The sequence below is a fragment of the Pipistrellus kuhlii genome, unplaced genomic scaffold (genome assembly GCF_014108245.1).
Source record: "Pipistrellus kuhlii isolate mPipKuh1 unplaced genomic scaffold, mPipKuh1.p scaffold_m20_p_30, whole genome shotgun sequence".
NCBI lineage: Eukaryota > Metazoa > Chordata > Mammalia > Chiroptera > Vespertilionidae > Pipistrellus > Pipistrellus kuhlii.
Window position 1 is genome coordinate 5,695,178 of NW_023425530.1, and position 25,400 is coordinate 5,720,577.

Below are 25,400 nucleotides of genomic sequence, written 5' to 3' on the forward strand. Positions count from 1 at the left end.
GCACTACCTATAAATTCATATATTACTAGAGGCCTGGTGCATAAAAATCCATGCACTGGAGGGGGAGACCCTCAGCCCAGCCTGCTCCCTTTCAGTCCAGGAGCCCTCAGGGGCCGGAGGCAACCTGGTGATCAGGGGAAGGTGCAGATGCCATCATACCCCTGCTGCTGCCATTGCTGGCAGCACCTCAGGTGGCCCTGGGCAGCCACCATCCAAGATTTGCCTGCATCTTGGGCCAGCCCTGGGCAGCTGGGCAGCTGGCATCTGAGGCTTGCCTACACCTTGGGCATTGGCTGGGCAGCAGACATCCAAGGCTTGCTTATGCCTTGAGAGGCTGGGAGGCTGAGGGGACTGGGGGACTCTGGAGGAAGGCATGCGGAACAGTCTGACCCGCCTGTGGATGGGCCCAGCCCTGCCACACACATGCCGCCCTGACGGGGCTCAGAGGACTGGGTAACGCCATCTTTGAGGGTGTGGCAGTAAATTAGCATATTCTCTCATTGGCTATGGGCACCATCTTTGTGAGGGTGTGATGGTCAATTAGCATATCCCCTTCTTATTAGATAGCCACAATTATCTGAATATTCAGCTTAAAAAATTAGAAATTCATAGTTCAACAATGTACTTTAAGGAGGCTTGATAAACCCAATATACTTATATCTTTCTATATAAATGCCTAAGGGACTCTCTGACCTTTAGACCAGCAGCTATGATAAGCACTGACCAACAGGAGACAGACGTTCAACACAGGAGCTGCTGAGTCGCACTGACTTGGCAGCTACGGTTCTCCAGTGACTCACCTGGAATCAGAAAAGGAAGCTTAATTCCAGTGTATGTCACCTGAGAACTGCCCTCTCGCAATCTGGGTCCCCTCAGGGGATGTCAGATACCTGGTTTTGGCCTGATCCCCGTAGGCCAGGCCAAGGGACCCCACCGGTACACAACTCTGTGCACCAGGCCTCTAGTTTATAATAGCTGTTTCATTACACATGGATTAATTTCCATGGAGCTTTTCATGTTACTCATATTGATATCTACCCCCACCCGACATGTAAGCATGTAGATCAAATGAAGTCTTTCCTATGCTATTTACATTCAACAGGACTTTTACTGTGAGTCTTTTTATGCCTCCGGAAGGAACTGGGATAACCGAAGCATTTCCCACATTCTTCACATTCATATGGTTTCTCTCCAGTGTGACTTCTTTCATGTACTTGGAAACCTAGCTGAGAAATAAAAGCTTTACCACAATGCTTACATTTATAGGGTTTTTCTCCAGTGTGACTTCTTTCGTGTATTTTTAAATAACTGTGATCTCTGAAGGTTTTACCACATTGTTTACACTCACAGGGTTTCTCTCCAGTGTGAGTCATTTCATGCCTACGTAATGTACTGGGAAAATAAAATGCTAACCCGCATTCCTTACATTGATAAGGTCTATTTCCAACATGTACTTGCATCATGTGTGCTCTGACACCTGATGGGTAAATGAAAGCCTTCCCACATTCCTTACACTGATAAGGTCTATTTCCAGCGTGCATTTTCATGTGTGTCCGGAATCCTGACAGATGCATGAAGGCTTTCCCACATTGCTTACATTTATAGGGTTTCTCTCCTGTGTGCAGTTTCTCGTGTCTCTTTAAGCATTTGTGATTGCTGAGGACTTTCCCACATTCCTTGCATTCATAGGATTTCTCTGCAGTATGAGTTGATTTGTGTAATTGTAAGGCATAGTAATAAACAAAAGCTTTACCACATTCACATTTATAGGGTTTCTCTCCATTGTGATTTCTTTCATGTAATTGGAAACCTCGGTAACAACTAAAACTTTTACCGCATTCCTTACACTCATAGGGTTTCTCCCCCTTGTGATTTCTTACATGTATTTCAAAACCTTGGTGAGAACTGAAAGCTTTACCACATTTCTTACATTCATAGGGTTTCTCTCCTTTGTGATATCTTTCATGTACTTGGAAACCTCGATGAGAATTGAAAACTTTACCACACTGCTTACATTCGTAGAGTTTCTCTCCTGCGTGAATCTTTTCATGTGCTTGAAGAGTATGATGGTATCTAAAGACTTTTCCACATTGTTCACATACATAGGGGTGCTTCCCTTTGTGGTAGCTTTGATGTATTTGGAAACCTCGTTGAGAATTAAAAGCTTTATCACACTGCTCACATTCATAGGCTTTATCTCCTGTGTGAGTTCTTTCATGGGTCTGAAAAGCCTGATGATATCGAAAGACCATTCCACACTGTTTGCATTTATAAGGTCCATATCCGGTGTGCATGGCCATGTGTCTTCGAAAGCTTGTGAGCCACATGAAGGGTTTTCCACATTCCTCACATTCGTATTGTTTTTCTCCTGTGTGAACCCTTTCATGAATTTGAAAGGATGTGAGGAAACGGAAGGCTTTCCCACATTCCTTACACGTATAGGTTTTCTCTTCAGTGTGCTTCCTTTGATGTATTTGAAATAAACTTGAAGAAATATAAGCTTTCCCACACACCTTACATTTATATGGCCTCTCTCTACATTTCAGATACTCATCTTGTTTGTGTCCAGTGTGACCTCGGATATGCATATTAAGAGAAAAATAATGCATGAAGACTTTTCCACATATGCTACACTTAGGTGGCTTCACTCCAGTAGTTTTCTTGTTCAGACTGAGATTTGGGGTAAGGTTGAAATTTTCTCCATGTTGACTGCCCTCTTTACCTTCATAGAGACTTTCTACCATTTGACTTCTGAAAAAAATTAGAAGCACATTATTAATGATTTTTTAAAATGGTATTTTTCAAACTATTTATTAGGATTTATATGAAATGTGTAAATTTCCTGCCTTGTCTGAATTCTCTGAAGTTGGATATAGTGAATGTTCTTCAGGAGGACTTCACCAAAACAGTAATAAATAGGACTTATTAATACAGTTTCCAAGTAAACTATTTTGTAAACACTGAGTATTTATGTCACATATAAATAAAGTATTTCTGGTTAAAATTAAGAATAACTAAATTTGAAAAATTGTTTATTTTGTTTCCTTCTTTTAAAAATTCATAACACTAGGATTCTCACATGAGACACTACTTTATCAGGTTTTTAAAAAATATTTTATTGATTTTTTACAGAGAGGAAGGGAGAAGGATAGAAAGTTAGAAACATCGATGAGAGAGGAACATCGATCAGTTGCCCCCTGCACACCCCCCACTGGGGATGTGCCTGCAACCAAGGTACATGCCCTTGACCGGAATCGAATCCAGGACCCTTGAATTCGCAGGCTGACGCTCTATCCACTGAGCCAAACCAGTTTCAGCGAGACACTACTTTCTATTGTGAATGTGACTCACCTTAGTTTTCTCCCCTGGCTTTTGTACAGATCTTCAATGTAATGATCTTCCCAGTTTTGGCCTAAAATATAAACCCAGAAAAATGATTCCAAAATATTAATAAATTATAAAAAAATTGTTAGATTCTAATTTCATTATTAGCTGTGACTATGCCTAGTTTCTTTTCTTTTCTTTTTTTAAATATAATTTTATTGATTTTCCACAGAGAGGAAGGGAGAGGGATAGAGAGCTAGAAACATTGATGAGAGAGTAACACCGACCAGCTGCCTCTTGCACACCCCCTACTGGGGATGTGCCTGCAACCAATGTACATGCCCTTGACTGGAATCGAACCTGGGGCCTTTCAGTCTGCAGACCGACGCTCTATCCACTGAGCCAAACCGGTTTTGGCATTTTTAAAAATATATATATTTTATTGATTTTTTTTTTACAGAGAGGAAGGGAGAGAGGTAGAGAGCCAGAAACGTGGATGAGAGAGAAACATTGACCAGCTGCCTCTTGCACCCCCCCACAGGGATGTGACCGCAACCAAGGTACATGCCCTTGACCAGAATCGAACCTGGGACCTTTCAGTCCACAGGCCGATGCTCTATCACTGAGCCAAACCGGTTTCGGCCTATGCCTAGTTTCTTAACCAATGTCCTCCTTTCCATAATCTGCACCTTGGGAAAAAGATGGTGAAAAAGTATTTGTTCTCTAGTGATAACTGATGAGTCCCCTCATTCTTACCTATTGAGTCCAGGTTCCTGAAGGTTTCCTTCATGACATCTCTATACAGTTTCTTCTGTGGAGTATCCAGTAAAGCCCACTCCTCCAGTGTGAAGTTCACAGCCACATCCTCAATGGCCACAGAATCCTAAAACATCCCAAGTAGGTTTACAGTAGGATGCATGAGATTGACTGCACATGACATATATATTCCATTTATAGGAAAGCTTATGTATGATTTTATAATTTCTAAACACTTATGCCATGATTTGATCAACAGAAACTTACTCTCTGTCCATAACCCACTTCCTCTTATAAATTTTTATTAAATTTATTGGAATGACATTGGTTAACATGAATATACTTCCTTATAAATTTAACAGCATGATGTACACATGGAAATTATTTACACATTTTTACTGTGATCACATTACATCTTATTTCAGAGCATGTTGACAGAAATTCTATACAAATCAGCCAGGACAGGTTTGGCTCAATGGATAGAGCGTCGGCTTGGGGACTGAAAGGTCCCGGGTTTGATTCGGGTCAAGGGCATGTACCTTGGCTGCGGGCATATCCCCAGTAGGGGGTGTGCAAGAGGCAGCTGATCGATGACTCTCTCTCATCGATGTTTCTGACTATCTTTCTCCCTTCCTCTCTGTACAAAATCAATAAAATATATTAAAAAAATAAAATAAAATAAATAAAATAAATAAATAAATAAAATAAAATAAATAAACTCCTCAGGCATAAAATAAAAAAAAAAAGAGAGAGAGAGATGGGAATAAGAAAGATGGCATTGCAAAGGGGGAAAAAAAAAGAAATTCTATACAAATCAAACAAAATTATCATTTTAAGACCATCAATACCTTGTGAGAAAAACTCTTCATCTCCTCTATTATTATAATCACTTAGAGCCCTCCAAGAGGCAGAAGGTCAGATATGCATACAATTTTAATGGGGGGTGGGGGAGAACAGGAACCCTTTTCTCATCACCGAACATGAGAAGTCTAAGACAGTGTTTCCCAACCTTCTCTCATGATGAGAATCACCTGGTGGAGTTGTTAAAACACAGATTCCCGGATCCCAACTAAGAAGTGCTAAACTAGAATTTTTGGGAACATATAGGTAAAATTGTATACTTAACTAGTGCTCTAAGACAGATTTTATATACAGAGCACTAAGTTAGGTATGCAATTTTACCTATATGTTCTCAAAAATTCTAGTTTAGCACTTCTTAGTTGGGATTCGGGAATCTGTGTTTTAACAACTCCACCAGGTGATTCTCATCATGAGAGAAGGTTGGGAAACACTGGTCTAAGAGACCAGTGGAAATCTGACTTTTAATAAGGTACAGCTGGCCATTATCATCCCTAAAGTATCCTGGGCCTTTAGAAGTGTCAGGGCACAGCTCACAAAATCAAAATATTTTTGTGAAAAAGTACTGCTTTTGCCTCTGCCTTTCTCTCTCCATCCAGTGTGATGGGCTATAAAGATAACTGGAAGTCAGAGTTCAGACACCAGGTAAAGGACCTAACTCAGACCACAAATTCCCTGTACTAGTGTGCCTCAGGGCTGCATGGGGACCATTTATGGCAGACATGGGTACATACAGTAACAAATGTCCCAGAAGAGCTCTTTATGGCAGTCCTGAACCCTCTTGACCCTGAGGAAGACCGAGAGTTGCCAATGCCAACTGTAACTGCGTTCAGTGAAATACACAAAGGTTTGATTGCAAATTTGCCCATGAGCATAACAAACATCGCAGGACTCAGCAGTGCTTTCCTTCAAAAGAACATATAATCTCCATTAAAAAAATAAATATATATATTATTTTTTTATTGATGAAAGAGAGAGAGAAAGAGAGACAGACAGACAGACAGACAGAGAGAAAGAGAGAGAGAGTCATGAGCCATGACCGGGAATTGAACTATGACCTCCTGGCTCATGGGTTGACGCTAAACCACTGAGCCACACTTGCTGGGTCATATAATCTCCATTTTTAAATTGCAGAAGAAAGTGTTTCCTGACCAGCCACCCTAGAGGGTACACTCCCAAGTTCTCTAATTCCCAAGCTCCCACGTGGAGTAAGGCAGCAAAATGTCTCAAATCCTGAGCACATTTCAAATCCCATAGCTGATTACACCACATGTTGCAAAGAATGTACTCCCATAATTGAGGCCTATGGAAAAAGCAAGGCAGGCTTCTCTATTATTCTTGAGATGGTGTAAGAAAGCAAATATAGATCCTGGACCATTTGTAAAATTAAGGTTAGTGGATGGGTTATAGTTCACACACGAGAGCAGGACCTTAGAGGACCAAATCTCCTGTCACCTTTAAAGAAAGGAGCACCAAGGAACTCTTGTCACTTAGTGTAGTTGTGAGTCAAAGGGAAACGAGGAGGGATGAGACTGGAAAGCTGTCATCTGTCAATCATCAACTGGAGTCAGAGAATTCCAGTTTGTTTTGGACATTTAAGGAACTTACAAGCCATCACTACTGACCTCGTAGAAAAAGCAAAAAAAAAACAAAAAAAAAAAAACCAAACACTTGTAATGAACACCTTTTCTTAGATCTATCAGAGGATTGAAGTAAAAATCAAACCACTCTCTTCAACATTGCAGAGAGAAATAGTTGCTCTTTAGACACAGCCCCACCTCCCTGCTGTCACATCTGAGATGCAGGTGAATGAAAGTCCTGGCTATCAGGCTGCTGAGAGCTAACTGACCAACGGCTGATTCTGGCTAATTCTGTGGGGTGGGACTTCCTCCTCTCTGTTGTCAGAGTCTCCGTGGTGGCGATGATGAAGCTAACTTTATGCCCAGCCGCTCTGAGCCCAGCCTGCTTAGAGACCCTCTGCAGCCATGCCAGAATGCTAGCTTCATTGCCAGGGTGACAACGCAAGCATTCTCCCCTCCCGCCGCTCCGCACCCAGCCTGCCCAGAGACCCTTCATGGCCTGGAATGCTTGCCTCATTGCCAGGGAGATGAGGCAAACGTTCACTCCAGCTGTTCTGTGCCCATTGCCCAGAGGCCCTCTGTGGCTGGGGTGGAATACTTACCTCGCTGCCACAGCGATGAAGCAAGCATTCCGCCAGGCCACTCACATGGCCAGCTCTCACCCGGGACTGGGTGACTCCAGAGGCGCTGAGAGGACTGGGCACTGCCATTTTGTGGCTATGGGCACCAGCATCTTTGTGATGGAGTGATGGTCAATTTGCATAGTCCCTCTTTATTAGATAGGATTATACTCTATCCATTTAATAAAGAGGAACTATGCAAATTGACCATCACTCCAACACACAAGATGGCCGCCACAAGATAGTCAACATGGGAGGGCAGTTGACAGTGATCAGGCTTGCAGGTGAGGGCAGTTAGGGGCGACCGGGTGGCAGAGGAAGGCAGTTGGGGGTGACCAGCTCTGCAGGGGAGAGCAGTTGGGGATGAACAGGTTGGCAGGGGAGGACCAGCAGGAAAGCAGTTAGGCATTAATTAGACCGGCAAGGGGAGTAGTTAGGGGGTGATCAGGATGACAGGCAGAAGTAGTTAGTGGCAATCAGGCAGGCAAGCAGGTGAGTGGTTAGGAGCCAGCAGTCCTGGATTTTGAGAGGGATCCCAGATTGGAGAGGGTGCAGGCTGGGCTGAGGGACACACACACACACACACACACACACACACACGAACAAATTTTGTGCACTGGGCCTTTAGTTTAATATGATGAAAAACTAGATGTTTTTCTAGTAAGATGAGAAAGGAAAGGTTTTTCTCTCACTGTCCCACTCAACCTTGTACTGGAAGCCCTAGCCATGTAATAAGAAAAGAATATACCTGGCTAGAGTGGCTCAGTAATTGAGCATCAACCTATGAACCAGGAGGTCATGGTTCAATTTCTGGTCAGGGCACATGCCTGTGTGGCAGGCTCAATCCCTAGTAGGGGGAGTGCAGGAGGCAGCCAATTGAAGATTCTCTTTAATCATTGATGTTTCTATCTCTCGCTCCTTCTCCTTTCCTTTCTAGAATCAATAAAAATATTTTTTTAAAGGAAAGAATATACAAGGTACAGAGATTGGGGAGCAAAAATCAAAAATGTCTTTCTTCCATTTGACATGAGTGTCCATGTAAAACATCTGGGGGGAAAACACAGTAACAGAGATAATGCCTGGAATAGCCAGGTTGAAGAATATACAAGTCAACTGGTTCCCAATAGACACACAGTAAACTGATCTTTGACAAATGAGTTAAGAATATAAGTAAACCGGGACCTGTTTGGCTCAGTGGATAGAGCGTCAGCCTGTGGACTGAAAGGTCCCGGGTTCGATTCTGGTCAGGGGCATGTACCTTGGTTGTGGGCCCATCCCCAGTGGGGGGTGTGCAGGAGGCAGCTGGTCGATGATTCTCTCTCATCGATGTTTCTAACTCTCTATCCCTCTCTCTTCCTCTCTGTGAAAAATCAATAAAATATATTTTAAAAAAAAGTCTTTTATTTATTTATTTATTTATTTATTTTTATTTTGTTTTTTAAAAGGTAGTCTTTTAAATAAACCATAACTGATATCCACATAAAAAATGAATGTACATACAGAACTTAAACTTGGCACAACAATTAACTCAAAATAGATAATACATCTAAATGTAAAATGCAAAAGTAAAAACAATTCCTAGTATTTAACATATAAGAAAATCTAGGTGACCTTGTGTTTGTGATACATTTTTAGATAAGACACACACACACACACACACAAAAGTTTCACTTTATTAAAATAAAAAACTCCTGCTCTAGTGGGTGGGTCAGTTGGTTTGGAGCATATTCCCGAACACCAAAAGGTTGCGGGTTTGATTCCCAGTCAGAACACACACCTAGGTTGTGGGGGACAGGAACTTTCTGTCAAAACTAAATATGGTGCCCTCGCTCCTGGGAGCATGCCTGCACTTTGCCCTTCCCTCTCTTCCCCGCAGGCATGCATCTCCTAAACTCCAAGGGACCCCACGAGATTTACAACCAGGGGAACAATGGGCAGCAGCAGCTCGTCCTGCGCTAACCCCTGAACCTGTCTCCAAGGTCTCCTTTCTTTGACTTCTTAAGGAGCCAAAGCAGCCCTGCCTAGGCTCTCTCCTATTGATTCTTCTATGCGAAACCCTTCCCTGTTTCACTGTCCCAGCTTTAATTACTACATATACCGTGTTTCCCCGAAAATAAGACATCCTCCAAAAATAAGACCTAGCGCAACTTTGGGAGAAAAAATTAATATAAGACACTGTCTTATTTTCGAGGAAACGGTAGTAAAAGCCAGCAATCACACACCTTGGTATTGACTAATTGTTGAAACCTTGTTTACACAAAAACCTACATGTCAATGTTTTTAGGCCCTTTATTCATAATGAGCAAGAATTAGAGTTGTGAGATGTCCTTCAAGACACAAACATCCAGTGGTAAATCCATGCAATGAAATACTGTTCAGTGATAAGAAATGAGGTATTAAGCCATGAAAACACAGGGAGAAACCTTAAAAGTACTAAGATAGCCGAAACTGGTTTGGCTCAGTGGATAGAGCGTCGGCCTGCAGACTGAAGGGTCCCGGGTTCAATTCCAGTCAAAGGCATGTACCTTGGTTGTGGGCACATCCCCAGAGGTGTGCAAGAGGCAGCTGATCGATGTTTCTCTCTCATCGATGTTTCTAACTCTCTGTCCCTCTCCCTTCCTCTCTGTAAACAATCAATAATATATATATATATATATATATATATATATATTTTTTTTTAAAAGTACTAAGATAATTAGCACTGTATGTAGGTATCTATTATTGCTAAGAGAAGGAAAGCAATCTGACAAGGTTATGCACTATATAATTCTAAATATAGAGCATCCTGGGAAAGATAAAACTATGAGGCAATATAAGAATCTCTGGGGGAAAAAATCTCTGGTTGTCAAGGTCTTGAAGTCAGAGGGAGGGATGAAACAATAGGTAGGGCTTAAGAAATTTTTTGGGAAGTGAAAGGATATGATACAGAAATACAGGATACATGTCATTAAACATCTGCCAATCGGCATGGAGGGGATGAGGGGGTGGGGTGGAGCGCATGGGGCTCCCTGCTCCCTCACCCCCAGCACCCTCAGGAATAAAAGCAAAAATAAAAACAAACACACAAACAGGAAACCATCTGCCAAAACCCACATTATCAATAAAACAAATCAATGCCCTTATAAACAGTGCATTTTATCAATCCTGGTTGAGCAATTGTTATAAATGTACCAGTCATACAAGATGTAAAAAAAAAAATTGCCTGGCCAGTTTGGCTCAATGATTAGAGTGTTGGCCGCAGACCAAAGGGTCTTGGATTTGATTCCCAGGCAAGGGCATGCATCTCGGTTGCAGGTTCGATTCCTGGCCCCAGTTTGTAGCAACCAGTTAATATGACTCTCTCACATTGATGTTTCTTTCTCCTCCCCACCCCACCATCACTCTCTAAAATTCAATGGAAAAAATATCCTTAGGTAAAGATTTAAAAAAAGCCGAGACCGGTTTGGCTCAATGGATAGAGCGTCGGCTTGGGGACTGAAAGGTCCTGGGTTCGATTCGGTCAAGGGCATGTACCTTGGTTGCGGGCATATCCCCAGTAGGGGGTGTGCAAGAGGCGGCTGATGGATGACTCTCTCATCGATGTTTCTAGCTCTCTATCTCCCTTCATCTCTGTACAAAATCAATAAAATATATATTTTTAAAAAGTGTGCAAACTGTGGGGATACTCAAGTTGCTCTAAAAAAACTCACAAATACACAAAAATTTGTGGTAGAAAAAAAAATGAAGACAGACTCATTACAATTCACACTGATACTACCGTGTTTCCCCGAAAATAAGACATCCTCCGAAAATAAGACCTAGCGCATGGAAAGATAAGACATTCCCTGAAAATAAGACCTAGCGCAACTTTGGGAGAAAAAATTAATATAAGACACTGTCTTATTTTCTAGGAAACAGGGTATGACTGAAATAGGGCATTTTTCATTCAACTCATTTGAACTCATTTGAACCAGTATGGTACTATATAAATCTAGACCAGTAAGGGAGGTGAAATCAATAAAAATGTATTTTTAAAAAGCCCACAAAAAACTTCATTATGTGTAATTCAGAGAAATTAAGAAAATTTAAAGTCATAATGGGCAACTAAGAGAAATTAAGATAAACCATTATGCTCTTTAGGGGTGTCGAACTCAATCAGAGAAGGGGCCAAAATCTAAAATCCAGCCTAAATCGCGGGCCGAGTGGTTTACTGAACAGTCATAAACTGTCATTGTGATGGAAACGCAGCGGAGTGCAGTGATGACAGCGCGGTGCGGGCCACATTGCAAGGCCTGGCGAGACGGATTTGGCCCGCGGGCCTTGTGTTTGACACATGTGCTCTAGCTGGTTTGGCTCAGTGGATAGAGCGTTGGCCTGTGGACTAAAGGTTCCCTGACTTGATTCCGGCCAAGGGCACAAGCCTGGGTTGTGGCCTGGATCCCGCACAGTGGGGTACATGCAGGAGGAGCCAATCAATGATTCTCTCTCATCATTGATGTTTTTATCTCTCTAGCTCTCTCCCTTCCTCTCTGAAATCAATAAAAATGTTTTTAAAAAAGCCAAGAGCTTAAAAAAGCCCCCAAAAACCTCATTACATTTACCAGTGCATCAAAAAGAAAAAACAAAGTTGGAGATATCTCACTATCTGATATCAAACTATACCATAAGGCTATAGTAATAAAACAACATGGTACTGGCAAAACAACAACCACATAGATCAATGGAACAGAATAGAGTCCAGAAACAAAAACACTTAGCATCATGGTAACATAAGAAGACCTCCAGGTGAAATTATAACTTGGACAGCTTTAACTCAACAAAGAAGTCCCTGCTTAACACACAAACTCATCTGAAAGACCCATGTATTCAGACATTTGAAGATGGGCATATGGGAGCAAGCAGGGAATTACAGACAGGAGAGTCACAGACTCAGTCCAGGGCTTGCTGAGGCCCCAGAGGATGCCAGCACAGTGAAGGCTAAGTCCAAGATCAGGGGCAGAGAAGTGATGCAAAGGGTGGCAGTGGTGGACCAGCCCCCATCACAGTCAAACAAAGCCACAGACATGGGAATCTGCCCACCCTCACATTTCTGAGTCCCTGTCACCACCAGCCCCTCTCCTGCCTCCAGCATTATAACCCTCGCTTGGCAGATCTCCAAGGGGCAGAAACAATATTCTAGTCTAAGTTGTCCTGAAACTCATTGTGATTGACCCCACGGGAAAGAACAGAGCTACAGTCACACAAACCTACTTTGTCCTGCCATCACCGCCCTACCCACCATGGTAGAGAGAGTCCTGACACAACACAGTACAGTGTAGCTGGCAGTTTCTGGTTGCAGGAAATTGGTGCTGGGAATATATGAACCATGACCCCATCATTTGCCACATTCCATCAGAGGGCGGTGTTCTGAGACTGAGGCAATTGGACTCTAAAGAGGACACCCATCTGGTCAAGCAATACGGCGTATTTTCCCCTTCTAAGGCAACACCACTTCACCTAGTCCAGAGTTACAAGTAGTGCAGGTAAGAGAAAATGAAAACTTGTACTACAGCACCACCTACTGGCTATGCTAAGTGAAATAAGCCAGCCAGAGAAAGACAAATGCCATATGATTTCACTTATAAGCTGAAACTAATCAACAAAATAAACAAAACAGATTCATATACAGAGAACAACTGACAGATGTTAGAAGGGCAGGGCGGGGAATTAGGGGGCTGGGGGCAAAAGGTGAATGGATTAAGAAAAATTTTTTTTAAAAAAAGAACTGAGGTACAGACAACAGTATAGTGATTACCCAAGACAAAGAAGAGTGTGGGGCAGGGGCAGGTAGAAGGTAAAGTGGGATAAATGATGATAGAAGATTTAATTTTGAGTGGTAAATATAATACACAGGCGATATATTATAGAACTGCACACTTGAAACATAATTTTACCTCAATAAATTCAATAAAAAATTTAAAAACCTCTATTTACCAACTTGCTAAAAAGTTAAAATAAACAAATAAAATAAAAATAAACAAGTACTTAAAAATAGATTTAATTCAATTAAAATCCCAAGCAGAGAAATAACCCACCTATCATGAATAGCCAACGTAACAAGGTAGTTCAGAAAGATAATAAAAATAAACCTAAAGACATAGAACACCACGACTTAAATGACAGAGAACTTAAGACTGCAGTTCTGGAAAAACTCAATGAGATATAAGAAAACTCAGAAAGTTGGTTCAGAGAGCTCAGGCATTAAATCAATGAACAAAAGAAGTAAGTACTTCATTAAAAATTTGAAAAGAACCAAATTGAAAATCTGGAGGTGAAGAACTCAATAAATGACATGAAAAATAAATTACAGAGCTTAGGAAATAGAGCAGACCAGAAGGAGGAAAGAATTAGTAATATTGATGATATCTAGAAATGACTCAGATATAAGAGAGAGAATTGAGAGTAAAAAAAAATAAAATAAAATAAAATAAAACTTCTACAAGAATGATCTGATTCTATTAGAAAGAACAATTTAAAAATACTGGGTATACCAGTAGGAAAAAAGAGGAATAAAGGAACAGAGTGACTATTCAAAACTCAATGAGAACTTCCCAAACATATAGAAAGAGATAGTCTGGACCCTTGAATCCAAGAAGCCAACAGGATACCTAATGATCTCAATGCAAAAAGACATTCTACCAGGCACATTATATTAAAATTGTCAAAAACTGCCGAAACCAGTTTAGCTCAGTGGATAGAGTGTCGGCCTGCGGACTGAAAGGTTTGATTCCGGTCAATGGTATGTACCTTGGTTGCGGGCACATCCCCAGTGGGGGCTGTGCAGGAGGCAGCTGATCGATGTTTCTCTCTCATCGATATTTCTAGCTCTCTATCCCTTTCCCTTCCTCTCTGTAAAAAAAATCAATAAAATATATATTTTTAAAAATAAAAAATACAATAAAATTGTCAAAAATTAGTAACAAAGAGTTCTCAAGTCAGCCAGGGAAAAGAAGTAATCAGAAAGGAAACCCCATTATATTATACTTGAATTTTTTCAGCAGAAACCATGCAAGCCAGGAAAGAGTGGAATCAAATATTCAAAATATTGAAAGAGAGAAATCCCCAGCTCAGAATAATATATGCAGCAAAGTTATCTTTTAGATATGAAGGAGAAACAAAGGCTTTTCCAGATATACTTAGCTGAGGGAGTTTACTGACAGTAGTTCTACACTACAAAAAATGCTGCATGTAGTTCTACCTAAATAAAAAGACAAAATGATATAAAACGGTAAGATGACAAAGATAACAGAGACAGAAGCAGGAAACTGTAACATCTATTGTTCAGAATAGGGTATTAAACTCAAATATAATAAAGAGATTAAAGGGGTAAAAATAATTTTAAAAGACAATAGGCCCTCAGTGTGGCTCAGTGGGTGAATGTCAACCCAAGAACCAGGAAGTCACAGTTGAGTCCTGAGTCCTGGGCAGGGCAATGCCTGGGTTAAGGGCTTTATCACCAGGAAATTTGGGAATGAATAGACAACATGAAAAGGGATAATTTGTGACAACAAAAACATTTAAAAGGGGAGAGAAAGAACTAAATGTGCATAGATAAGTGGAGATAAGATACAATTAGAAGAAAAAAAGACTACTGTATCTCTGAACCTTTTTTGTGTAAACATAATGTTAATCACAAAACAAAAATCTAGAATGAGACCCATAACACAAAGAAGAAATGCAGTGGATAGGGCGTCAGCCTGCTGAGGGTCTCGGGTTCGATTCCGGTCAAGGGCATATACCTTGGTTGCGGGCACATCTCCGGTGGGGGGGTGCAGGAGGCAGCTAATCAATGATTCTCTCTCATCGATGTTTCTAACTCTCTATTCCTCTCTGTAAAAAATCAAGAAAATATATTTTTTTAAAAAAGAAAAAGAAATGAAGCCTGGCCAGTGTTGCCAGTGGTTGGAGTGTAGGCCAGAGCATCGAAGGGTCTCAGCTCCAATCAATTCATCTCTCTCACATCAATGTTTCTCCCTTCCACCTTCTCTCTCTCTCTCTCTCTCTCTCTAAAAAAGAAGAAAAAGTAAAAAATATTCTTAGGTGGGGATTAAAAACAACAACAACAAAAAGAGAAGATAGGGAAAAATCACAGAATACCACCAAACTAAAATCAGCAGAGAAGAGCTCCCCTCCCCCAGGCTTCCATTCACATCGGGCAACTCTCAGCCTGATATTGTTCAATGTTTTGACCCAAATGAACTCCCAAAATCATAAACCCTCTGTCCACAGACTATGTGCAAAAATTATACCTTGGTGCACTTATACTGTGGCTGCAAAACTAAAAGAGGATCTAAAAATGTCTAGACTTAAGAGACCACAGCCTCAGAGCCTCATGCCCCCTCTCCCTCCTTGTGCTCCTGCACCCCCAGCGCTCCAGGGCTGTATCCTCTCAGTGTAAAGGCTCCTTCCCTGCCCTGTGCGAGGAGGCAGGACACCTGCAGGGGAGGCCCCCCAGGAAGAACAAATGGGGGGGGGGCCTTGTGCAGACTCAAGGGGGCCTTAGAGTGTGCGACAGGCCACAAGTCTCTGCTCCCCTCTGGAGACCTCCACTGAAGGTACTACCCCTGATAGTTAAATTACATCAATGTTTGAACAATACAGCAAAATCACTCAAATTTAGTAATAACGTGGAAAGGGGAAAGAAGACTGTAACCCACTTTTTATCAGTTAAACCAGAAAAGCCCAAGTATCTGTTCCATTCAAAAAAAAAAAAAAAAAAAAAAAGCTGTCTGTTGATTATGATTTCCATGGCAACACATTGTTTTGAAGTAATTAATCACACTTGAACACCTCTGCTCTGCAAGTCCAAGCTCTGGAATTTCACTTGAAAACATGCAAAAGTAAAGAGACCTCGGGACTCACTACACCTGCTGAAGGGAAGAAAAATAGTGAAATCAGAATTCTTTACAAATTGATTGGGAATACTGGAACTTTTTTCTGAAAGTCTCCACTCGCTTGCCTCTTTAGACCTATTTTCACACTGCCATTCTTGCACTATTGACGAAATACATGCTATCCCCACTGAAAAACAAAGACAAATAAATCAATAAATCTCATTAGGGTGACAAATCCAGAAAAGATTTCAAAAAGGAACCCCCAGCTCTCACCGGTTTGGCTGGGGGGCCAGAGCTTCCGCCCGGGGACTGCAGGGTCGCCGGGCACGACCCCCCAGCCCCAGGTGGGGCAGGTGCGGGAGGCAGCCCATCCATGAGTCCCTCTCAGGTGCACGTTTCTCCCAGTCGTTCCCCCTCCCTTCCGCTCTCTCTAAAAATCAATGGAGAAGATAGCCTCACCAGAGGATTAACAACAACAAAAGAACCTCCATCCAAAGGATTCCCAGAAGATGCCTGAGCCCAGCCAAGCTCCTGGGGGAGAGGAACGGGAATTTCATACAACGTGTTCCTGGTGGTTATTCTCAGATTTCCTCTCACGTAAAAATATACAGACCACCACCACCAACAAAACATATCCTCATGACTATGTGAAAAACGGATAAAAAAAAAAAAAGTAAAATACTGCCCTAACCGGTGTGGCTCAGTGGATAGAGCGTCGGCCTGCGGACTGAAGGGTCCCAGGTTCCATTCCGGTCAAGGGCATGTACCTTGGTTGCGGGCACATCCCCTAAGGAGGTGTGCAAGAGGCAGCTGACCGATGTTTCTCTCTCATCGATGTTTCCAACTCTCTATAAGAAAATCAATTAAAAAATATATTTCTTAAAAAAGTAAAATACTGGGGCTGTCTCAGATGCACCACCGATGACAAACGGCGGATGACGACGTAGTGAATCGGTGAGGGGAACCGCATTTGGGAACGAGGGAAGGGACCTGGAAATCCAGGGATTTTTATTTTTATTTATTTTATTTTTTTGCCAGCCCCAGGAAGAGCTTGGCTGGGGGACCGGGACGTGGATTTGACACCCTGCTCCCCCAACATTTGGAAAACTCATGAAAAAAACAAAAACCACCAAGGCCGATGGGGAGAGATGAGAGCTCCTCCCCCAGACAAACTCGGGAGCGGGAGTCAGGACGGTCTCCCCGCGACCCTCCCCGCGGCCGCACCGTCTGCGGAGACGCCGGGCGGGCAGCGGGCGCCGAGCTGCCAACCGAGGTTCCAGGCCCGACGGGCCCCGCGGAGACCGGACAGACAGGACGCCCGCGGCCCGGCGGCGGTCCAGCCCCCGCGCCGCGGGCCGGAGGAGCCGGGTGCGGGCGGCGGGCCGGGTGCGGGCCGTGGGCCGGGGCATCAGGGCGGCGGACCCGGACCGGATCCCGGGGAGGTTGGCTGGCCTGCCGGCCAGGCAGGTTCCGGCGGTTCCGACTACCAGCACCATTTCTCCCCCTCCGTGCCCGGCCCGCACTCACCATTTCTAGGCTTCCTGGTTCTCCCCGAGTCCGGCCCGCGAATCTCAGGAGCGGCACAGACCACGGCGCGGCACCGCCGCGGCCAAGCCCCCGGGACGGTGTGAGGCGGCGGCGGAGCGACCCAGCGCGTTGCCACGGGAGAGACGACCTCCACGCCGGAGCCGGCCGGAGCCCCGCCCATCCGCTCCAGGGAGGCCTCTGATTGGCCGGTTTTGAAGACCACGCCCCAGCGTGCCTGAGTGACAACCGTCGGGCTGACCCGGCGTTCTGCAGACCTTAGCTTCGGTCTGAGACTGGAGATCTACGCCCGCCCCTACCCCCACCCTCACCCTCACCCTACCCCCCTAACATTTGCTTTTAAAGTTTAAAAGCCGAACTTTTTTTTTCCTGACCCGGGGCTGCACTCCTTTGTCTTTTCCACTGCTTCATGGGGAGGCGTGGTCAGAGGTGTGCACGGAGAAGTCGTGATTCAGTTTCAAGATGGAGCAAGTCCAGACAGGAGAGTAGGCCAAGCCAGGCCGCCCTAGCGCAAAGATGGTTTGATGTCTCGTAGGGGGTCCACGATTTGGCTGAAGGCTGGGACTTCGCTCATGGAACGGTGACCCTTGTTTAGAAACACAGACAGTCTGGCCGTCTGTAAGAGTCTGGCTCCATTTGGGTCTTTGGTTCTTGCAAGCCTTGAACCTTCCACCTGTCCCTTTCTCACCGCCTCTCATTTGGTCCTTAAGAGAGCGACCCCAGACCACTGGGCGCTGATGGGAAATTTGAACCCCGCTGGACACAAGGACTCATCTCAATCTAACCACAAGGTGTGAGATGTGCTCATTGCATTTCTCAGGTGTATGTTTTGACACCAAAGGGAATTTATTTTAGGTCAGTTTCTCTATGTGACCCTAGAAAACTTCAGCATGTCAACGGATTTCATATCCTGAAGGTTTAATGACTGATATAATAAGCAAAACTTTTATAAATTGTCATCTAACTTTGGGATGAGCTTGAAAACATCTTTCTCGGGTTACAAAGATTACAATAAGATGATTTGATTTACATATACTGCATTGTACAGTTGAGCTCTCACTCTCAGTCTTCCCATCTTCCTTCTCCAATCCCCACCCCTGAGCAATCACTAATCTAAGAGTTACTATTGGGGTCTTTCATATGCGTGGTATTATATAATATATGGTCTTCATGACTGACTGCACTCACTTAGGCTCATTTTTTTCAGGGCACATTCCTATTGCCGCATGTATCAATACTTCATTTGTTTTTATGGTTGAAGAATATTCCATTACGTCCACTGAAAATCAGTATTGACCAGGTGTTTCTGTTATCGGCACCCTGGGTTCTTGTGATCTCCCAGGACAGTGGTCAAAAGAGATCACTAAAAGCAATATAGAGTTTTGGCTGGAAATTAAAACAGGGGCTCTTGTATGTCAGGTGAGAATTCTACCACTAAGCCATCCTGGCTTCTTTTAAATTTTTTATCCTCACGCGAGGATTCTTTCCTTCCTCCCTCCTCCCTCCCTCCTCCCTCCCTCCCTCCCTCCCTTCCTCCCTCCTTTCCTTCCTTCCTTTCTTCCTTCCTTCCTTCCTTCCTTCCTTCCTTCCTTCCTTCCTTCCTTCCTTCCTTCCTTCCTTCCCTCCTTCCAATACATTTTTTATTGATATCAGAGAGGGAGAGAGAGAGATGGAAAACATCAATGAGAGAGAATTATTCACCGGCTGCCTTCTGCACACCCCCTATTGGGGATTGAGCCTGAAACCCGGGCATGTGGCCTTGACCGAATCAAACATGGGACCCTTCAGGCTGCAGGCTAGCGCTCTATCCACTGAGTTAAACCGGCTAGGGTGAGAATACTTTCCCGTTGATTTTCAGAGAGAGTGGAAAAGACAGAAACATGGATCTGGACTGGGGAGGAGCCTACACCTGAGGTACATGCTCTTGACCAGAATTGAACCTGGGACCCTTTGGTCCTCAGGCAGACACTCTATCCACTGAGCCAAACCGGTTAGGGCCCATCCTCCGTGCCCCTGCCTGGCCCCTCCCACCACAGCCCCCGGTCCCCTGTCTGCCTGCAGCCCAGTTCCCTCCGCCACTGCTGCCCCATCAACCCCCCCTCAGGAGCTGGGGGAGGTGGAGAAGCCCTCAAGGGCAATCAGGGCCAGCAGCTGCCACTCCTACCCCCTGACAGCGCTGAGCGATTGGGTCCGGCGCTGGGCACTAGCAGCGGGTGCGAGCGGGGGCCGGCAGCAGGTGCGAGTGCCAGGCAGGACTGCGGCGCATGGAGTAAAGAATTTTCAGTAACCACCAGAGGCTCGCCCGGATGACAGCAACCAGCGCCCCGCCTCGGTCTGGCATGCCCGCTCACCTGCCCCACCATCCCGCCATGACCAACACCTGCCATATTCCGCGCATGTCCCATGGTGGTCAGCACACATCATAGAGACTGGTTGTTAGGTTGTTCCGCCATTCGGTCTATTTGCATATTAGCGACACACATATATATGAAAAAATGGGCAAAGAAGCAAAACATATTTAACAGAAAATAAAAGATCACGTATGAAAAAAATGTCCATCACCTTGGCAATGAGATCTTAGTTATAAGGAATATATATATTCCCTATGCTGTACTTCACATGCCTGTGACTGTTTTGTAAGTACCAATTTGCACATCTTAATCCCCATCTCTTTCACCCAGCCCCCAACCCCCTCCCTTCAGGTAACCACCAGTCTGCTCTCTGGGTCTGAATCTGCTTAAACTTTGTCTGTTTATTTTGTATTTATTTGTTTATTTATTACATACATTTTATTGATTTCAGAGAAAAAGGGAGAGATAGAAACATCAATGATGAGAACCATTGATGGGCTGCTTCCTGCACACCCCGCTCCTGGGAATCTAGCTTATACCCAGGGCACATGCCCTGACTGGGAATGGAACCATGGACCTCTTGGTCCATGGGACCATGCTCAATCTACTGAGACACTCCACTGGGCTATTTTGTACTTTAGATTCCACATAAAAGTGAAACAAAATGGTATTTGTCTTTCACAGTCTGGCTTGTCTCACTTCCATAATACCCTCTAGAGCACATGTGTCAAACACAAGGCCTGTGGGCCAAATCCGTCCCGCCAGGCCTTGTAATGTGGCCCGCACCGCGCTGTCATCACTGCACTCCGCTGCGTTTCCATCACAATGACAGTTTATGACTATTCAGTAAACCATTTGGCCCACGACTTAGGCTGGATTTTAGATTTTGGCCCCTTCTCTGATTGAGTTCGACACCCCTACTCTAGCGTCTAGATCCATTCATGCTGTCAAAAATGGTAAGATTTCATTTTTTTTTTATTATGGCTGAGTAATATTCCACTGTATATATGATTCTGGACACTATACCACTCCAAGGTTGCCTGTCACTCTCTGAGCCCAAATAAGCAAACAGGGTTGAATAATATATGAACACTTATTCCAATAATGCTGGCAGTATGGGGAGAGCAGCGGTCATCCTGGAAATTCAATACTAGAGGCCTGATGCGCAAAATTCGGGATCAGACTTAAACTGGCAGTTGGACATTCCTCTCACAATCTGGGACTGCTGGCTCCCAAGCACTCACCTGCCTGCCAGCCTGATCACCCCCTAACTATTCCCCTGTAAGCCTGATTGATGTCTGACTGCTCCCCTGCCAGCCCCAATTGTCCCCAACTGCCCTCCACTGTAGGCCTACACCCCCCAACTGCCCTCCCCTGCCAGCCTGGTTGCTCCTAACTGCCCTCCCCTGCTGGCCTCATCACCCAAAACTACCCTACCCTGCCGCCATCTTTGACTACATGGGGGCAGCCATCTTGTGTGAGGATGTGGGGGTCAATTTGCATATTACCTCTTTATTATATAGGATTATTGATTATATTCCTTATGCTGTAATTTATATCCCCATGCTATTCTGTAACTACCAGTTTATACTAAAAAAAAAAGAAACATTTCTTTTTAAAAAATATTTTATTGATTTTTAAAAATATATATTTTATTGATTTTTCACAGAGTGGAAGAGAGAGGAATAGAGAGTTAGAAACATCGATGAGAGAGAATCATCGATCAGCTGCCTCTTACACACCCCCTACTGGGGATGTGCCCACAACCAAGGTACATGCTCTTGCCTGGAATCGAACCCGGGACCTTTCAGTCCACAGGCCAACGCTCTATCCACTGAGCCAAACCGGTCCCAGCTTTATTGATTTCTTACAGAGAAGAAGGAAGAGGTATAGAGAGTTAGAAACATCAATGAGAGAGAAACATCAATCAGTTGCCTCCTGCACACCTCCTACTGGGTATATTCCTGCAACCAAGGTACATGCCCTTGACCAGAATCGAACCTGGGACCTCTCAGTCCACAGGCCAACACTATCCATTGAGCCAAACTGGTCAGGGCCAATTTGTACTTTTTTTTTTTTTTAAATATATTTTATTGATTTTTTACAGAGAGGAAGAGAGAGGGATAGAGAGCTAGAAACATCAATGAGAGAGAATCATCAATCAGCTGCCTCTTGCATACCCCCTACCGGGGATGTGCCCGCAACCAGGGTACATGCCCTTGCCCGGAATTGTACCCAGGACCCTTCAGTCCTCAGGCCGACGCTCTATCCACTGAGCCAAACCGGTCCTGGCCATTTTGTTCTTCTTAATTCCATCATCTTTTCCACTGAGATCCCCAAATCCCCTCCCTCTGTTTACAATCAATCTGTTCTCTATATCTGGAATCTGCTTCAATATTGTTTGTTTCTTTTGTTCTTTAGATTTCACATAGAAGTAAAATCATATAATATTTTTCTTTCTTTGATTGACTTACTTCATTTAGCAAATTACCCTGCAGGTACCTCCATTTTTTAGAGCAAATGGTATCAATTCATTCCTTTTTATGGCTGAGGAGGATATTCTTGATTTGCAGAGCAAAGAATAAAGAAAATAGTCTGGAAGCAAGTGTTCACAGAGGCCCTATGCATATGTCTGTGTTAGCTATACAGGTGCATCCAAAACCTGCCTAATCCTATTTTACTTCTGTGTTCCAAGTTGCATCTTCAATGAATTCTAACATGGAATAAGGAAGGCAACATTTGTATTTCACGTTACTCATGTTGTTATAACAATTAAGAAGGCTCATTTAAAAGTCTATTGTCTTATAGCAGATCTCTTCTTCTTCTTCTTCTTCTTCTTCTTCTTCTTCTTCTTCTTCTTCTTCTTTAATATATTTTATTGATTTTGTACAAAGAGGAAGGGAGAGAGATAGAGAGCTAGAAACATCGATGAGAGAGAGTCATCCATCAGCTGCCTCTTGCACGCCCCCCACCGGGGATATGCCCGCAACCAAGGTACATGCCCTTGACTGGAATCGAACCCGGGACCCTTCAGTCCACAGACCGACGCTCTATCCACCGAGCCAAACCGGTCTCGGCGGCGGCGGCTGCTGCTGCTTCTTCTTCTTCTTCTTCTTCTTCTTCTTCTTCTTCTTTTTTTGTATAGCAAAGGTGGAGATTTATGAGGAACAAATACAGACTCCAACATAAGGAGGGGGAAGAGTCTCCAGGTCTCTCTTCTTAATGCACATCCATAGCCCAAAAAGAAGGAATAATAAAGAACAAGAAACAACAAATGAAAATAATTCATGAGATTATACTCCATGATGAATTTTGCATACTTACAAATGTATTTATTGGCAAAAAAAAAAAAAAAAAAAAGCAAAATAAGGCTCTTCAGGCAAATGAAAAAGTAGTTTTCTATTAAGAAAGGTGGAATACACATGTATATAAAAGGGTAAAACAGCCGAAACCGGTTTGGCTCAGTGATAGAGCGTTGGCCTGTGGACTGAAAGGCCCCGGGTTTGATTCCGGTCAAGGGCAGGTATCTTGGTTGCGGGCACATCCCCAGTGGGGGGCGTGCAGGAGGCACCTGATGTTTCTCGCTCATCAATATTTCTGACCCTCTGTCCCTCTCTCTTCCTCTGTAAAAAAATCAATAAAATATATATTAAAAAAAAAGGGGGTAAAACATATCCAGTACTTGTCACCAGAGGCCAGTAGGAAAACAAAAAACAACAAATACAAAATGTCATTTTGTAATGATCAACTACAAAACTATATAAAAATTAAACCTACTTGCATGCTAGAAATACACTTCAATTCACCCACAGATCTACAGAATTATCGCACTTTAGTATTTACTTACAGAAGTAGGACCCCATATTACAGAGAATTACTTAAAGAATAAGTCAGTAATAATAAGGCCATATATGTATAACTTTTATAATATTTCGTTCATGTCATGAAAATTTTAGAGTAACCTCATTTTCAACAGGTTATCCATATTATATTAATATGATTTATTTCCAATGCAGTTTTCATACTGCTTTGAAAATATTTGTTAAAACTAAAAATTATGTCTTATTTTTTTGACGTATATAGTTTCTACCCCGTATTCATTCTCACATGGTTTTGTAGGAATTTGAGACAAGTGAAGGTTTTCCTATATTGTTTACATTTATATACATTTATATACACATATATACATTTACAACTCTTTCCACTGTGAGGTTTTTGTTATATGTTTTTAGGCGTGGCTTCCCAAGGAAATGAGACAGCTAATAGCTTTCCACATAGGATATTTCTCCAGTATGCATTCTTTTTTTTCCTTCTTTTTAAATATATTTTATTGATTTTTCACAGAGGAAGAGAGAGGGATAGAGAGTTAGAAACATCGATGAGAGAGAATCATCAATCAGCTGCCTCTTGCACACCCCCTACTGGGGATGTGCCCGCAACCAAGGTACATGCCCTTGACCGGAATCAAACCCGGGACCTTTCAATCCGCAGGCCGACGCTCTATCCACCGAGCCAAACTGGTCCCAGCTCCAGTGTGCATTCTTACACGTCCACAAAAGGTTCTCACACATTCCTTATGTTCACAGACTTTTTCTTAGTTATGAGCTCTTTCATGACTTCGTAAAGAACTGGGATGACTGAAGGCTTTACCACACTTTTTACACTGATAGGGTTTCTCTCCAGTGTGAGTTCTTTAATGTGTTCGTAATGAACTAGGACAATCAAAGGCTTTCCCACATTCCTCACATTTACAAGGCCCATCTCCAGTGTGCTTTATCATATGTCTTTGAACATTGGAAAGGGAAATGAAGGCTTTCCCACATTCCTTACATTCATAGGGCTTCTCTCCACTATGAGCTCTTTCATGTTTTTGAATGGAACTGAGATAAGTGAAGGCCTTCCCACATTTCTTACATTCATAGGGTTTCTCCCCAGTATGACTTCTTTCATGTCTTTGAAGGGAACAGGGAAAACTGAAGGCTTTACCGCATTTCTTACATTCATGTGGTTTTTTTCGGGTGTGAGTTCTTTCATGATTTTGAAGGGATCTGGGAGTACTGAAGGATTTACCACATTCCTTACATTCATATGGCTTTTCTTCACTATGTGTGCTTTCATGATGTTGCAAGTAATTTGGACAGTCAAAAACCTTCCCACACTCCTTACATTTGTAATGCCCATCAATGAGAGAGAAACATCGACCAGCCGCCTCCTGCACACCCTCACGGGGGATGTACCTGCAACCAACGTACATGCCCTTGACTGGAATCGAACCCGGGACCTTTCAGTCTGCAGACCGACGTTCTACCATTGAGCCAAACCGGTTTCGGCAGAGCTCCTGACTTTTACAGACTTTCTCAATGTGCATGAATTACACTCTGACTGCACCTACACCCTGGATGCAAAACGCCAACCAATATGTCTAGAAACAGGGCCGGGGGGACCACAACTAAAACCTCAGAAGGAGCATCAACCTCTCTCCCAGGTGCACCTGCACCCCCAGCGCTCCAGGGC

The 25,400-nt window shown here is 43.4% G+C and overlaps 2 protein-coding genes across 2 annotated transcripts in view; both read right to left on the reverse strand.

The window, feature by feature from the left end:
• LOC123651007 (zinc finger protein 709-like) overlaps nt 1-17,625 on the reverse strand; it is a 35,375-nt gene extending 17,750 nt beyond the window's left edge. The window contains exon 1 of the mRNA XM_036459741.2: nt 17,518-17,625. Within this exon, the coding sequence (XP_036315634.1) occupies nt 17,518-17,520 (3 nt within the window). The 5' untranslated portion in view covers nt 17,521-17,625. The remainder of the gene's footprint in view (nt 1-17,517) is intronic.
• On the reverse strand, nt 277-17,642 carry LOC118731268 (zinc finger protein 709). The gene is made up of 4 exons (XM_045589281.1): nt 17,518-17,642; nt 4,081-4,207; nt 3,352-3,412; nt 277-2,751 (listed from the first exon to the last, which is right to left on the reverse strand). Exons 1-4 carry the CDS (start codon nt 17,518-17,520, stop codon nt 1,086-1,088), a joined length of 1,857 nt encoding a protein of 618 aa, XP_045445237.1. The 5' UTR covers nt 17,521-17,642; the 3' UTR covers nt 277-1,085.
• Nucleotides 17,643-25,400: the final 7,758 nt, after the last annotated feature.

Excerpts from the sequence above, each read along its gene's own strand:
- LOC118731268 (XM_045589281.1), bottom strand. Across the intron at positions 3,413-4,080 it reads CAGGAACCTGGACTCAATAG|GCCAAAACTGGGAAGATCAT; the intron begins GTAAGAATGAGG and ends TTTATATTTTAG. Across the intron at positions 2,752-3,351 it reads AGCCAGGGGAGAAAACTAAG|AAGTCAAATGGTAGAAAGTC; the intron begins GTGAGTCACATT and ends AATTTTTTTCAG.